The 17,081-nt window shown below is 39.0% G+C and overlaps 1 protein-coding gene across 2 annotated transcripts in view; it reads right to left on the bottom strand.

The window, feature by feature from the left end:
* Positions 1-1,385: 1,385 nt before the first annotated feature.
* NR2C2 (nuclear receptor subfamily 2 group C member 2) overlaps positions 1,386-17,081 on the bottom strand; it is a 126,802-nt gene continuing 111,106 nt past the window's right edge. For both annotated transcript variants that reach the window (XM_027863895.1, XM_027863894.1), the window contains 5 exons: positions 16,917-17,038; positions 14,752-14,891; positions 12,685-12,822; positions 10,095-10,200; positions 1,386-5,070 (listed from right to left, as the gene is read on the bottom strand). In XM_027863895.1, coding sequence (XP_027719696.1) covers positions 4,896-5,070; positions 10,095-10,200; positions 12,685-12,822; positions 14,752-14,891; positions 16,917-17,038 — 681 coding nt within the window. In that variant the 3' untranslated portion in view covers positions 1,386-4,895. The remainder of the gene's footprint in view (positions 5,071-10,094; positions 10,201-12,684; positions 12,823-14,751; positions 14,892-16,916; positions 17,039-17,081) is intronic.

Raw genomic sequence — 17,081 nt, forward strand, 5'->3', positions numbered from 1 at the left:
CTGCCAACTGGGACCAAAAGGCAGTCACTTCATCATGAACTGAGAACCTGCCCCAATTAAGCTACATCAGAAGAAGGTGCTGTGGAGTCAAAGAAATGTTGGGGGGAGAGGAGGGTCACTGTAATGTATCTACAGAGGAAAACAGGGATGATTCACACCCAGACTCTACTCCCAGGAAGAGGTCTATCTACCAAAATAGAGAACTGTTTCTGAACTGGAGCTGTCCTGGATTCAAAAAACACCTACATTATACACACGTGGTATGGAACAAATCATGGATTGTAAGATCTCTAATATAATTTTGCCAGAAGGATAAGGGTTTTTTTCCCCAGACTAAATGCACTACACATATCCAGACTTTTATAGCTCTGTGCATCAACCATAGAAATAAATTAAAAATCTAGGTCTGTAGTGTGGACACAAATAAATTATATGATGGGATGCGAAAGTATAAAGACACCTATAATAGAATAGACACAGCCACACTGTCATTAGTCTGGCATCTAAAACATCATAAACCTAAAGTTAATTAACATTTAATACTGACTCTGACAGAACCTAAAAAAATCATCTTCAAATCGGAGAATTATAGAACACATCTAACACACTACAATATACCTTAAGTTGCAGAAAAAAAAAAACAACACAACCCAAACACAACCTCAAAACTCATCACATTCTTGGAAAAGGACTGGACAATAAATAATATTTTAAAAAAATCTTCAGAACCACAAATTTCACAACTAGAAAAATGATGTTAGATTTACTAAAAATGCTTTCTTGGTATTGTTTTGAAATTTTGAGCTTTGTAAAACTTAACAGAAATGGGAAATTGTAATTCTTTTCTTATATGATTTAGACCACTCCAATCTTTTTTTTTTAAGCGTCAGTATCACTGCCTTTTAAAACCCCCTGGTGCTATCCAAGTCTTCAAAGCAAGGTTTTGTTTAACAGAAGTTCAGGGCACGTGTTTGTGAAGGCCATGTCTACCTACTGACTCTCTGGAGAGAGTCCCTTTTCTGACAAGGCAAGAGTCTCTGAGCAGAGGACAGTGATTGGAAGCCTGGCTGATGGAGGGCTGTGGTGCAAATATCATCAAAGACTGTGCCTCTCTGGTTCTCTAGTTGAGCTTAAGAGTGTTCAGGATCAAGCTTCTTTTGAGATTCTCTCCCAAGTGTCTCCCCTCGCCACCCCCTCCACCCCACTCCCAATCAGAGAAGCAGGCCGAAGCCCTCCCTGCATTCAGGTTTTAAGAAAATGCTTGGAAGCATTCATTCTCCTGAACCAAATTTCTTTCTGGTAATTTCTATGTACTGGTTTACAGGATACAATCATTTCTTCTATCACCCAGATGCCACATCTTTCTTTAAGTGGAGGTATTGAACTTTTGAAGTGAGTGGCTTTTTTTTTTTTTTTAAACTTAAGGCATATTCTATTATCAGAAAGGATATCAACTTCATGCTTCCTAGGTATATGACTGCACTTTATCAGAATGTTTATGTGTGGAAATGGGGGAAATGTCTCATAAATTATAAAAGAAAAAGAAAAAAATCTAAGTGTGGCTCTATCCCAGGAAACCAGGTAACAGCTAAATGTTAACTATCTGGCCACTGTTAAGACCACTCTCCATCTTGAAGGCATCATCTTTATCAATGTAGCCTAAAAGGAGTTCACTGTCTGGAGAAACCTTTCATTTCTACCATTCAGATTCCTTAGTGGATAGAGACCTGATCTCTCTTTTTGCTAAATTTAGTATTTCATGAGTTCTATTAATAAGCAATGGTAATAATTTAAGGCTCAAAGTTTGAGGCCAATCTTTTGGAAGGAATTCCTTTAAAGAAGTCATGACCCAAGAGTTTGTTTTTCTTTGCCCAACTGATGACAATAAAGAGACTGTCAAGGCTATTTTGACCTAGGCTCTAGTCTAGACAATTTCTGATAGGACAGAATTTAAGTCATTCAATTGAAATAATCCTCATGGAAAATTATTCTTTGATAATTGAACCAAGAAGACTAGTCATTAAGGAGAATGTTTCAAAAACTTAAAATATTTTGTTTCCTTAGAAGCAATTTGGTCAGCACTGTCAAGGATGTTTAAATATCGTAAACAAAGAAAGAACTAAAGTTGACTTGTTTCTTCAGGCACTATGAAGTCACTCTAGCATAAATCCTCATCTTTTTTAAGGTTGATTCTTTATTAAAAGCGTTGGCATCTGTTCCATTCTTCTGACATATTTGAAATAACTTTGTCTCTGGGGACATTATTCTAAGTGTTATGATGGCCTACCCCAATTTGATAAGACAGTTTTAATCAAAACAACATAATGAAAATGGAAAGCACTTCCCACCCCCAACCCTCGAATGAAACAGGAATCAGGTGAACTAGCATGCCTCAACAATTGCTGTCTCATCACTGATCAAAGCCACCACCAACAGGGAGCTCAGAGCCAATACGATTCCATGAAAGACTCAACATAAAAGCTGTTCTTCTAGAACTGCCCCACATGATCATTAGTGTGCCTGCTTTTAAAAAGGGTATTATTTTTTTATGGGATAACCTATTGGTTACAAGTGTTATCTACCAACATCCTTTATATTGATACAGACAGTCATCAACTTCATTATTTTGACCAAATTTCTTTTTCCTTCATCATTCAAAACATTGGGAAGTCAATAAAAACAAAACAAAATAAACCTTACCAAAAGCAGGAAAATTCTATTATTTTCCCTTATATTTACATAATTTTTAAATGGTCGAATTTAATACCATGAGGTGTTCCACCAAAACTGGAGTTTAGAAGTGGGGGCTGATGTCTTAAGTGAACAGATTTCCCACTAACAATGGCTATCTTAAAGACTGGCTAATACTTAATTTTGGTTGACTCTGAATAGAGACTCCAGAAGACTATGGCAGCTTCTAGCTCATTTAACAAGGTGGCACAGGGGACAATAGGGATGCCTGTGTTAGTGCCAGGGATGATTAGTTTTCTCTTGCACTTTGTACATAATACTGGGCAGTTAATTTGTCCAATTGTTATAAAAAGAGAGCTACTGGAATGTGGCAGATCAAAATGAGGAATAAGCTGGACCTGTGAGCCAAAGGACAAGTGTGGCCAGGGAAAAAGTCTTACATTATAGGATAATGATGAAACCAGTGTAACTTTGTTAGTTATTTAAAGATAAAATTCGTTACCTCAAAAGAGTCATCTTCGATTGCTAACAGACCCATCTGTCAAGGGACAAAACACTGAACTCTACATTATGGGATGTTTTTTCTTAATTTGCATGAACATAAAAAGGGAACAAAAAGTGGTGAATCTAGAATTTTGCCCTTATTTACATCCTTCTGAGTTAATTTAAATGCTCTATCCAGACATCATCTAGGGCTGTTAATTTTTTAAAGTAATAGTGGACACATTCTTTGCTTGATCCTTACACCCAGGAGTCCAAGGTGTGAAACAGGCCACTGTAAAAATGGGTGTACAAAGCGCATGTCAGGTGCCAGTGTGCTCACCTCAGTGACTGGCCTTACACACACAAAGGTTACATTTTGTCAAAGCAGTTTGATGAAGACACAATAAAAACAATACAAGTGGTGTCTGAATGACAACAGAGAAAATCCCCAGTCACACTTTCTATTCAGTTTAAGTAGGAACTTATCAATACCAAATTAACATCCTGATACTCTTACTCTGAGTCACTTCTCCAGTACAAAAGCCAAAGACATTAGTAACCTTAATACAATTAATTAGTCATTAACTGCAGGAGCACATGATTTTTTTTAAAATAGGAGATATTCTGAATACCAACCCAAATGGGACATCAATGTAAAATGAAATTGGAGAATTAATGAAATGGGAGAATTCAGGGAATGGAGGCAGGGGGAGGAAAACTTTCTATTTATCCGATTCTGTTTATCTGGGACTGATCAAAGAAGCACTGTGGGCCTTCAGCAAGCAACCAAATGCCCACCGCCCTGTGGAGCCAATACGAGGAACGAATAAATTGGGGATACGTTCAGTTACTGGAGAGGCTGAACATCTATCTTGGCAGTTAATCACTGACTAATTGCATTGCAATCCAGAGAGCCAGCTAGTAAAAAAAGTTCTGGCTCTCTGTGATCATGTCCACCTCTCCCCAGGCTTCATGGTCACTGGACTGCCCTTGCAAGGGTCAGGGCTGTGGCAGTCATTCAGCTGCTAATTGTGCTGTAGATATGCTGCAAATAAACCACATTCTCAGTAGTTCTGAGGACTTTAAAGATGCATACCACCACCATGTGCATCCAAACTCACAATGCCTTTTTGCCTTAAGTAGAAGTGATTGTCTCTTTTTCTGTCCCCCCTCTAAGTTTTCACAGAAATCATCAGCATTTTGGCCAACAACATAGATCATTTTCTCCTACCTATTCACAGGCAAGATGCTGATAACATTATCAAGTGGACAAGAAGTTCTTAGAAAGTGCTCATGTCATTACCCTGGTAATTAACTGCTAAATATTCCCAAGGACACTGGTATATATGTATATACAAATACGGTTTTCAGTATTCTTTAATACTAGTCTCTGCCATAAGAAAACTTTTTTTTGCCTTTTGTCAACTTCTAAATACAAAGTGAGTTAAAAGGTTGCTCAGAAATCTGACACCTTATTTGTTTTTTGTTTTGTTTTTTGAAATCAAAAGTCATTAAAATATTCCTTGTGGCAGAAAAGGAACCTAGCTTTCAGTAGCTACTGTTGGGGCCTCCTAGATGAAGAAACCAGGTAGGAAATGGTTAATATACGGGAAATATCTGTACATACCAAAATATCACTATTTTTATTTTCTTTTTATCTTAATGGTGTGGTTACTGGTTCTATGAAAATTATTTTGATCCACGAAGATGTGTTGTTCCCACTATAAGTTCGTTCCTGTTATCTGGCCATTGTACTCTGCAGTTTCCATTTTCAGAATGTAGGGGATTATGCTGTCTATTGAAACGTTGCCGATGAGACCAGTAAAAAAAAGTTCTTCAGTAATACTGGAGCTCATCAGCCTAAGCGCTGGGAGACGAACAAGAATCCGAGCCAGCCTGGAAGAGAAATGTGCCGCATTAGGAAAATGAGACTCTATAGGTGTCACAGCTGGAAAGGGATGGTCACTGTTACTTTGGGGCCTTTTCCTCCTTTGGGTTGTTGCTTCTTTTCATAGCACTGTATCTTTATTTTAAGATATACCAGAGCAGGGGGGCAGCTAGGTGGTGCAGTGGATAGAGCTCCAGCTTTGGAATCAGGAGTTCAAATCCGGCCCCAAGACACTTGACATTTACTAGCTGTGTGACCCTGGGCAAGTCACTTAACCCTGATTGCCTTGCCAAAAAACAAAACAGAAACAAAAACACATTCCTCCCCACCCCCCCCCAAAAAAAAACAAAACCAAAAAGATACCAGAGCAGCCCTGTCTCTACAGAAGTGGGAATCCTCTCTGCTATCACTAGAGCCAGTGCTCTTTACCCAAGCTTGAATCATGGATTGCTGTGGCTACAAAACACACATCAACTGGTGGTCAACCTTTTGATGATTAGCCTTGCTCAAAACTTAGCTAGTTTGGTCCTTAGATGACAATCAGTCACCGAGGCTGTAATAAAAGCTTTTCTTGCTTGTTAATGGGAGAGAAAAAAACTGCCTACATTTATTCACCAAGCTAGGTATCACAGAAAGGAGCTACAGTGTAGGAGAAAAACAGCAGTAGGGATGGGCAGTAATTCCTAAAAGACATATGTGTATACAAATGTGAAAGGTATAGGTAAAAAGCAGTATGGCCAAGAGATCCTATAGGAGACACATATAAACTTACTGCTAGGACTTGGTGGGATGGGACCTGGGATTGGAATATGGATCAAGAAGGGTACATCTTATCCAAAAGGCACAGGATGAGTGATAGAGAGAGGAAGTATTATATATTAAGGAGATATAGTCATATAGTGAGGAAAATCAGGAACTGGAGGAGGATATTCTAGTGAAGATCAACAGGGGCGGAAACAGAACTGATATTGCCATCAGAAGAGACTACAGACCACCTGGAGGGAAAGAGGAAATAGAGAAGGTACTTGAGAAACAGATCACATATTCCTCTTTATAGCATTTGCTGTACCAAAGCCAGATTAGTTAACAATTTATTGACATGCATTACTGGTAATTTAATTTTTCAAAAATGGAAGGACCAACAAAGCAAACTTAATTCTAAACCTGATGCCCATCCAAAAAGAATAAATGATTGTTAGGGTAGAAATGATGGGAACTTTGAGAAAAGTGGAAGTGACTGCTTCATCTTAGATTTCATGACAAAGAAGGAGAGGAAGGATGGGCCTACTCTGAAATGCAAGCCAGATTTTGGGGAGAGCAAATTTTTAAAGGTTCAGAGGAATGGTGGCCTCAGATGGTTGAAAAACTCTCAATAATGAAATTCTTAAGATATAAAGAAACAAGTTCCAAAAAAGGAGAAAAAGAGAGGCCTGTCTAAGGATATAGGATATAATCAATCAACTAAGATTTTAAAATGACATGTGCATCAGATACAAGCCAGGTCAAGTAATAATGAATTTCAAGTCATGGCCTGGTCCTATATAGAAAAACAATGTCAGGAGGGCTCCAACTCAGAACGAGCTAGGGCTGGTCAAGAAAGGTAAGGACAACAAAAAGGACTTTTTATGTTCTTCTGGAGAAAAGAGGACATCAAAGTAGAGATAGGACAGAATGATGACATTAGACAACAATCGTCCTGTTTCTGTTTTTCTCTACCAAGTGAAAAGATATTTGGACTAAAAAAGACGGAAAAAAAACGGCTGAGACCCAAGGAAAGAAGAAAATTAGAAAGAGGACACTTTAGCTGCCCTTGATGAATGCAAGTTGCCAGGCCTGGATGAACTACATACTAGGCATGGCAAGAATTGGCAGATAGGACTATGACCATCAGACTATCAGTGACGTTTGAAAAACTTGAAGAAAAAGAAATGCTACAGGACTGGAGAAGGACAAATTGTAAAAATTTTCAAAAAAGGGAGGTGAATGGAGTTAGCAAAAAGGCAGCAGAGTATAGTGGACAATGACTGGATTTGGACTGAGAGATTCTGGGATCAAATCACCCTGCCTTGGGCAATCACTTAATCTCTAGGGGCCTCATCAGTAAAATGAGTAAGTTACACCAGATGACCCTGAAGGCTCCTTCCAGCTCCAAATCTATTATCCAAAAGGAACATTGGGCCAAATCTAGTATCTTGAAATTTAAGAGGCATAAGTGCAAAGTCTTATAACTGGGTTAAAAATCAACTTACATACAAGTGGGTAGAATGTGGCTATAACAGTTCATTTGGGAAAAAAAAGGGGGAGGTAGGGAAGGGTTTAGCGGGCTGAAAGCTGAGTGTGAACTGACAATGTGGTCTGGGAAGCAAGAGCTCATCAGAAGGCACAGCATCTAGGACGTGAGACAGATCTGTCACCAAGTACTTACGGAGCATCTGCCCTAGGTCAGGAACCATACTGGGCAATGGGGATACAAAGAAAAAGTAACAATCCCTGACGTCAAGGAATTTCCATTTTTTAGGGGGTGATGTGAGAGACAACAAGGACCCAGGAACTCTGGTGCAGTGGAAAAAAGCACCGACTGTGAAGGCTGAGGACCAGGATTGGAATCTTCCACACCTCACTACGGCAATGGAACAGGACTCCTGGGAAAGTACACTGGTGCTCTCTTTTACTCTGCACTTTCTTGTCTGTATCGAAGCTCCCTGAAGGCCCCTGCCCCCCCACTTCTTGGCTGCGTGGCCTTGGGCAAGTCACTTCTTTCAAGGTTTCTTCTGTAAAATGAATGGGCAATAACTGTGTCACTTCTAGCTTGAAATTCTAAGAGTCAAAATGACACTGCCTCTCTGACGGCTACCAATGACCTCAGAGAAGGGTTGTTGAGACCAAGTGAGCAGAGACTCAGTAAATGTCCCCAAGTGAAGAACACTGGGCTATCTCTAAATAATTAAATACTTCCTCCAAGGATGACAACTGGCCACCACTGAGGACATTAGAAAGGATAAGACTGAAATTAATTCCCAGTGAAGAACTCCAGTGATGCTTTGGGAAACGGAAGGCTCTGGAATAAATTAGAGTTTCCCAATGGGATAACACATTTGAACAGATAAGTTCTGGTGATTATTAAAAAAAGCTACTTGAAAGTCACACCCTAGATAATCTGATAATAAGTTCATGTGATTCATGGCTGGAAAAGACTCAGATATTATCGAGTTCAAACTCTTCATTTTACGCATGTAGAAAATGAGACCCAGAGAGAAGTTAACTAGCTCAGAGTCACACAGGTACTAAGTGGCAGAGTCAGGATTTGAACTTAGATCCTCCGGTTCCAAAACAAGAACTCCAACTTCCAGAATCCTCCTTATTTTTTCTTGGACAGATTTAGAATGAGGGCCTACGAAGCAAAGGGAGTGCCACTGTATACGTGAGGCCATGGGACTTGCCACCCAAGACTAGAGAGCGCCAGTCCTCATTCCCCCTGTCCAGGAACTGCACATTCAACACCAGCAGAGTTATGACAATATCTGGGCCTCTCAGTGACTCTAACATGAAACCCATGTTCAAACTTGTACTGAGAGTAGAGTTCTTTACAGTGATCTTACATACTCTGATTTGTAACTAATCAATAGACAGGCATTTATTAAAGTGTCTACTATGTACCAAGCACTGTGCTAAGCCCTAGGGATAGAAAGATTAAGATGAAATAGGCCCTGCTCTTAGGGAGCTTACATTGTGCATGCGTGCGTGCGTGCGTGTGTGTGTGTGTGATATATAAAAAGATGCATACAAATATATGCAAAATTAAAACATTTTAAAAAAATTAAAAAAATTTTTTTTTTTTGTGGAATAGGGAAGGCACAAGCAGCTGGGAGGATCAGGAAAGACTTCATGAAGAAGTTGGCACCTGAGATAAGCTTTGAAGAAATCTAGATTTTATAAGAGTGAAAAATAAGCTGGGAGTGCACTCTGAGTGCCACCATGGGTACCATCAATGCCAAGGCAGGGAGACAGGCGACAGACTATACTGGAGAGGAAGAGCAAAAAAAAGGCATTTTGGCTGGACTGAAGAGTAAGTGAAGGGGATAACACAGAATAAACCTAGAAAGGTTGGCTGCAGCCAGGCAGTAAAAGGCTTTAAATATCAAATGGAGGAGGCTGTACTTGATTATAGTGGTAATAGGAGCCAACACAATGGACTGAAAATCAATTTTGGGGGTGGGGGTGGGGGAGGGAGATGACCTGTGCTCTCAGAAAACCACGTTAGCAGCTGTTTGGAGGACAGATTTGGAGGCAGGGAGACCAATTAGGAAGCTCCGTGCAGATGAGAGGCAATGACAGCTTGTCCTACGAAGTATGCACAGTGTCCCACAGTCCTGGTTCTAACAACAAATCCTAACCAGCAAAAAAATTTAGTTGTAATAGTAACTTGTCATTTGAACAATTTCAGAAACTTATTCATGAGTGAGGTTACTGTTGTTCCTACTGGTAGACCCCAATTCCTTTGTAGAGGAATGATTTCACTTCTTTTGGTGAAATACATCCATATATCAAAAGATGCTGCCTTAAGGTCATAGCTCTTCAGCCAGTTACCGTCTTATCTTGAGGCCTTTTACTAGAACAGGCTATTCTGAGCAAAAGGAATCCATGTAAGCCTCCAAATCCTCCTCGTCATAATAAAATGCTAGTGCTGGGAAGGAACTTCAGGAGTAATTCTCTTTCAATTTCTCATTTTACCATTAAGAAAACTAAAGACCCACAGCTAGCTAGTAGTGGATAAAGAACCAGAACTCACTCAGGTCTTTGGATTCCTGATTCATTGATTATTCCACTAAATCACACTGCTAGAAGCACATTACCATAACAAGAGCGAATAAAATTACAATGACATAATCATGTTCACCATCTGCTAAGCAACTTTAACTTAACATACATTTGTAATGAAACTCTGAAGCCTGAAGTCATTTACTATTCAGATCCTAAACTTGTTAAAATCATCTCCAATTCCCCCAGATCAAGCATACTTATGTTTATATACCTGTATGTGTCTTCTGAATAGGTTTTCTGCACATAGTCCTGTAACTCCATCTGTGCTTTCTCTTGGAATTTTTCTATTTGGCTTGTACTGGTCAAACCTGGATGATCTGAAAGCAGAAAAGAAGGACCCAAATTTCTAGTTATTTAAAACAGAAAGCTTTTCTGCAGAATAATTTAAAATATTTCCAGCCCAGTTAATTACAGGGAATACATTTGGAGACATGGTAAAATACTGGATTATGAAGATTTCTGAGATAAAGAACATAAAATCAGTGTCTATTCCAAAATATAAACTAGGTACTATTAGACATAATTACCTATTTTGAATATATTTACTCTCATCATTTTACCACTTCCTTCTTCCTTTTAACAATATTATACTACTAAAGGGGCCTAGAGCAAGGAAAGGGAGAAGGAAGAAAGAGAGAAGAATTACTTTGGTAAATAGTTGTTAACTGCTGTGCGGAAAGAAAAACCTAATCACTGCAGCCTGAAACATCATTTCATTTAATATCAAAAATGTTATACAATATTTGTAAACTTCTTTAGAAAAATTCTGTAAAGTCTTGCTCTTCATCAGAGCAAGTTTCTCTGATAAAGGTCTCATTTCTTAAGTATATGGGTAACTGAGTCAAATTTATAATACGAGCCATTCGTCAATTGATAAATGGTCAAAGGATATGAGCAAGCAGTTTCCAGAAGAAGAAATCAAAGCGATCTACAGTCATACGAAAAAATGCTGTAAATCGCTATTCATTAGAGAAATGCAAATTAGAACAACTCTGAGACACTACCTCATATCTATAAGAAATGACAAATGCTGGAGGGGATATGATAAAATAGGGACACTAATGCACTGTTGGAGCTGTGAACTGATCCAACTATCCTGGAAAGCAATCTGGAACTACGCCCAAAGGGCTATAAAACTGTCCATGCCCTTTGACCCAGCAATACTACTACTAGGTTTGTACACCAAAGTGATCAAAGAAAAAGGAAAAGAACCCATAATATGTACAAAAATATTCATAACAGCTCTTTTTGTGGTGGCAATGAATGGAAATTGAGGGGATGCCTATCAACTGGGGAATGGCTGAATAAGTTGTGGCAAATGATTGTGATGGAGTTCACTGTTCTATAAGAAATGACAAATGGGGGGCAGGTAGGTGGCGCAGTGGATAGAGCATTGGTCCTGGAATCAGGAGGACCCAAGTTCAAATCGGGCCTCAGACACATGACACTCACTAGCTGTGTGACCCTGGGCAAGTCACTTAACCTTGATAGCCTGGCCAAAAAAAAAAAAAAAAAAAAAGGAAAATGACAGGTAGCATGGTTTCAGAAAAAACTGAGAAGACTCATATGAACTGATACAAAGTGAAGTGAGCAGAGCCAGAAGATCATTGTACAAAGTAACAACAACATTGTAATGATGATCAACCATGAAAGACTTAGCTACTCTGAAGAAGACAATGATCCAAGATAATTCCAAAGGACTCATGATGAAAAAAATGCTATCCACCACCAGAGCGAAAAGTGATGAACTCTGAGTGCAAACTGAAGTATAATTTTCTCACTTTCTCTATTTTTCTTGCTTCCTCCCAATATGGCTAATGTGAAAATATGTTTTGCATGACTTCACATGTATAACTGATATAACTGTATAAGCATGCCTTTTAGTGGGTGGGGAGGGGCAGAAGGGACTATAAAATTCAAAATTGTTAAAAAATGCTAAAAATAAATAAATTTTTGAAAATGAAAAACAAACATCATTTCACTTGAAGAAGCCACAGAGCTTGGTCAGAGCAGCTGAAGCCAGGTGAACAGTGATTAAACACATATGTAGGCAGGGAACAGTTCATTCAGAATGCTGTTCAGGGGAAACGAATTCCTATTTTGGTAAGAAGGTAACACCTTCCTGACCAAACCAAATCTTCCCTTTCTTCAAACACGGTTGTCACTCACTTCCCTTAACCTGCTTCTACCAATCCTTCAGCTCGTTCTGCTGCTGATAGGCAAAGTAACTCAGCAGGGGGTAAATTATGAAGCCAAAAGATGCTGCACATTCCTTCCTCAAAACTTTTTGAGTTGAGGAATCTGAAAGGAAATGATGGGAGGAAGGAAGGGATGAAGAAACAAAGGTATATGGAATTCCTTAATATACAGAGAATCAGTCCTTGTCTATACTGTAAAGTGTTCTACAATTCCTGTTTAGCCACCTAAATGTATGTTTTAGAGAGAGTAATTTCAAGGAAAATATTGATTTGCACATGCTAATGAACTCTAAAAACAGATAAGGAAAAAAACCCCCACAAACATTTACGTATCAGAAAGGACTCTTAGTTGAGCTGATAGCTTAAATAAAAGGGAAGAGAGATAAATTATGTAACAAAGAAACCACTGGACTCTATACATTTCTTGTGCTTGAGGTGTTTTTTTCCCCCCCTTCAAATAAATTTAGGCCAGTTGGAAAAATAAATGTTATAAAAGAGAACTTATAAATACACCGGTATAGCTTCTGAGGCTGATGAAGTCACTTGACATACATACTAAAAATGTGATGGAAGCTTTGTAGTGAGTCCCGCACATTATCTTACCAGGGCTAAAGAGTACGATTGCCTTAAGGTATGCATATTCATACCCATCGATATCCAGCTTAGCCATACTGTTGCAAAACTCCTGAAGTTTCCAGATGTGTTCCATGACTTGCTTTATTCTGTCACCAGAAAGTTTATCTAGAAAGTAAAAATGAAATCCTCTAAAAAAGGCAAACTATACCTTTGAATATAACCAAAGAAGTACTTTTTTCTTCTTTTATGAATAAAAAAAAACTAGGAAATAATTTAGATTTTAATTAAACAGTAAAATCTGAACATTTTCAAGTTCTAGTTTTTGAACTGAGACAAAGTGCAAGGAGGAAGGGTGATAATTCAGAGTGCACAAGATTTCTATCTTGCAAAATAACTGTCACCATTCTTGCCAAACCACTCTCTCCTAACATTCAGAGGGCTCCTAAAATTTCCGTGCTCCTTATCATCTTGAGGAGTTAACAGCTTTTCACCACATTTTCTTTAGTCATCAAAGGTTCTTATCTATTCTCTCTGATCCCCACTCTAATAACGTACTTATGTTGTGTGAGGTTAACATACATAGTTCTATTATTTTTATTTTATTCCCAAGTTCTAGAAATATTGGTCTACATTAGTGTTAGCTGTTTTAATTTTTAATTTCTCAAGAGTGGCAATCAGCTATGTTCTTTTAGTCCTGGGACCTCGGCTATTTTCTCACTATAATCTCTGATTTAAAGAGCTTATCCTTTCTTAAACAAACAAATAAACAAAAGCAAACTTTCCTTGTTTATTCAGCATTGTCCAATGAGATAATATGTGTAAAGCACATACTATGTAAATGTTAACCATTCTCTCCCTAAACTCTGGGTCACCACCCTTATAATGAGTTCTTCTTAGAATTCAGGTAAGAGATGTGATGATTTTATAGTATCACAGGACCGAGGCTTGAGAAGGACCCTGAGATACGATCTAGATCAACTTCTTGTCCCCCCCACGCATGAAGAAGGATGCAAACCTAAGTGAGGCCTCTCATTTCAAACTGAGTTCTCTTCCTATCTTGCTTCTCTTCTCCCACCTCCAATCTGTCCTTTATGCCACTAATGAGAAAATCTCCCTTATACATATACCTGGTTATGCTATTCCTCCTCTGAATAGACATCTTCAGTGTTCCCTTCATGAACTCTCTCTACTCAGTACAAATTCCTTTTCCTGGAATTCAAGGCCCTCTACAATATGGAGCTACCTGGCTTTTCTCATCTTATCTCATTACTATCCTCCGTGCCAAAACGAATCATCTGTTCTCTGAACACATCCTCCCTCTCCTGTCCATTAGGCCTTAGTTATGCCCTGCCCTGTGACTGTATAAGTCTCTCTTCTCCTTTTTACTACAGACAGTTTTTTTGCACTGTGGTCCAGTGGAAAGAAAATTGAAGTTGGAGGTGACAGCAGAGAATGGGTTGGAATCTGCCTCTGGTATTTTTAAGCTATGTAACTGATTCTGTGAGCTTCAAGTTCCTCATCTGAAAAATGGAGATAATAATACCTGGAGTATTTACCTCACTGGGTTATTGTAAAGCTCAAATGACATCATATTATGTGAAGTGCTTTATAAAATGTAAGGTTCTATATAAATGTCAGTTAGTATTATTATTAGATGACTAGGTTGCTGATATTATCACTATCATATACTTTACCAAAAGTAACATTCATCTCTAGAAATTTTCGTGTCACTATTAAGAGCTGAGGGTTGGTAATTTTTTTCTACTAATAATCTTCCATATTTAGAGGAAATATGAACAGTTTTTGTATAAAAAATCCAGTGTATGAACTTAGAGTATTCTCTCATGATTAAAATAGCCAAATTAAATTATTTTTGGTTTAAAGAGAAAAAAAATGAATGAAACACTATGGAATTTTAAAGCAGGTCAGCAATGGGCGGCAGCTCTTGAGCCTGAGGAGCTGTACCTTCCTTAGGAATTGACCTTACTACAAAAATACGGATTATTCCAGGGCTAACCTTCAACTGTGAAAATTCCTGGAAACTGAGGTGCCCAAATACAAACACTTCTGAGAAGCTGCAATGATCCCACATACCTTCCTGGATGCTGTTCTGTAGGTGGTTCACAATAGCTGCTAGAATAGTGGAGAGGCTCATCACTTGGGAACACTGGGCCAGCCCCAAAGTGAAGAGCTCGTTCCAGCAGGCACGTACCAGGCTTGTATTACAGTCCTGACTAGAGAGAGAAACACATAAAAAAGTTCTTTTTAAAGGAGAGATTGTATATTTTACATTTTCCAGATGTTTCTTCACATATCATCAATTATTTTAATGATCAACACAGCAAGGCTTTACTTATAACTCTCTCTGTACATCTTTAAAAGAATTTTTAAAAATTTACATATCCTTTCTTGGTCAAATTCCAATGTTTTATATTAATTTTATCATTAATACTAACAGCTCACACTTGACAGCACTTTATAATTTTCATTTTCTTCACAAAAACTCTGTGGGTGTAGTACTGTGGGTACTACTAGCACCATTTTACAGATGTGAAAACTGAGGCTCATAGTGGTTAAGTGACTTGCACTCATCAGACTAATAACAATGCTAATAAAGATGACAACAATAAGAATGAAACAGCTCACAGCACTTTCTTCAAATTTAAGTCCAGTGACCCTTCTGCTACACCACTGCAATCCTGCGCCCTGTCATGCACACGTATTAAACTTTATCCATGACATCAACCCTTGCTGACTCAGCAAACCGCAGGCAGGGGTCAGGTGAAAGAGCATCATTCTTTACATGTGTAGTTTCACAATGATTCCTACCTCCTTCAAATGTCAGAGTAAATTTAGCATTCCAATCCTGCATTTCAATTCTTGAAGACAGATTTCATATTTTATGTGGGCTTTTAAATTTTATTAAAATAGGCTCCAGATAGCACAAATAAAATCATGCATCCCGGTGAGAAATCACTCTTCCTTCAATCATGTCAGGTGTGAGCAATCCCAGCTCCTGGGAAGGCTGCGGCTGGGAGGTCTTGGTCTGAGCTGTCATGGGCTATGCTGCTCAGAGGTCCATACTACATTTATAATCAATATGGGGAGCCCTCCATGCCTAGGACCAATAGCAGTGTAGTTTTCCTTCACAGAGTAGATAAACATTTGGGCCATTTTGCTATCACCAGTTAAGATTTATTTTAGCAGCCACTGTATGCTATTTGACATCCTGTATGGTTTATCTCAGAAGACATGGACAACAAAACCTCTTCATTCCTTCTATAATACAGTAAAATGAACCCACGGCCTTCTCACTATGGCCCTACTCTCTGACCATTTCCACTCCACTGGAAACGTGGACTCATCCAAGTCTTGAGCTCAGATAGGTGAACTTGTCAGGGCCAAGACCTCTACAACACTTGTCAGCCTTGGAGTCCCCTTCCCTTTTACTCTGGCTGGCCCCGCCCCCCCTTCCCAATGACCCTCATCAGAATGTAAGCTCTGTGGACTATCAATACTGCTTTCATTTGTATCCCCAGCTCTGAGCAAGCACTGAATTAATGCTTGCTTTCTCCTTCTTTCTCTTTATGAAAACTTTCCTGCCAAATGAAATGCTTAATCATTTCCTCTTTCATTGGTGTCTTATGCCCAATTATTCACTCTATTATTTATCAAGTACTCACTGTATGTCACTTTGTAACATTTACAGTCATGATTCCAGTCATGTTCGAGGTAGAAGTCATCTTGGTGTTCATCCGGCCTGTTAGAAGGTAAGCTCTTGAGGCAGGGCATGTACCTCCAGAGGCTAGAACAGCGCCAGGCACATAGTAGGGACTTAATACATGCCTGTTGCTTGACCCACTTGTTTAAATATGAGGAAACTGAGGCTGAGAGGTTAGTGGCAGAACTAAGATCTGAGGAGTCCTGACTCCAAGATTTCTTAAAGTAACAGCTTAAGAAATTATATCATTTTTGATCTATGTATGTCTAACCTCCTTGTCTGAGACATTTTTGTGTCTTTAGACCTTTCTGTGTACCTAGCAGAGTATCTTGTAAAGGACAGGACACTAATTCTTCAATGAATGGAAGCATGACTTCTCACAAAACAGACATTCAAATGGCCACTTCTGTCCTTTGTGCCGTCCTTGTTCTCCATGTGTTATCAGCAGAAGAATCTTGGGGTCCCTTGATTCAGGACACACAGTGATTAAATGAATAACCTTTCAAATAAACCTCATCCAGAGAAGAGGTTCACTTACCCAAGGGCCTGAAAGGCAGGAATGGATCTGGCCCAGTGCATTGAGAGGAACAGTAGCCGTGACGCCGACTCACAGATGTAATGCACGTTGAGGTACTCTGGCATCGGGCTAGGCATTGTGAGCTGGGGAGGAGGGAGGCACAAGGCATGCAGTGTCAACAGCAGA

The sequence above is a fragment of the Vombatus ursinus genome, unplaced genomic scaffold, assembly GCF_900497805.2.
Source record: "Vombatus ursinus unplaced genomic scaffold, bare-nosed wombat genome assembly UNPS02014773.1, whole genome shotgun sequence".
In the NCBI taxonomy this organism is placed as follows: Eukaryota; Metazoa; Chordata; class Mammalia; order Diprotodontia; family Vombatidae; genus Vombatus; species Vombatus ursinus.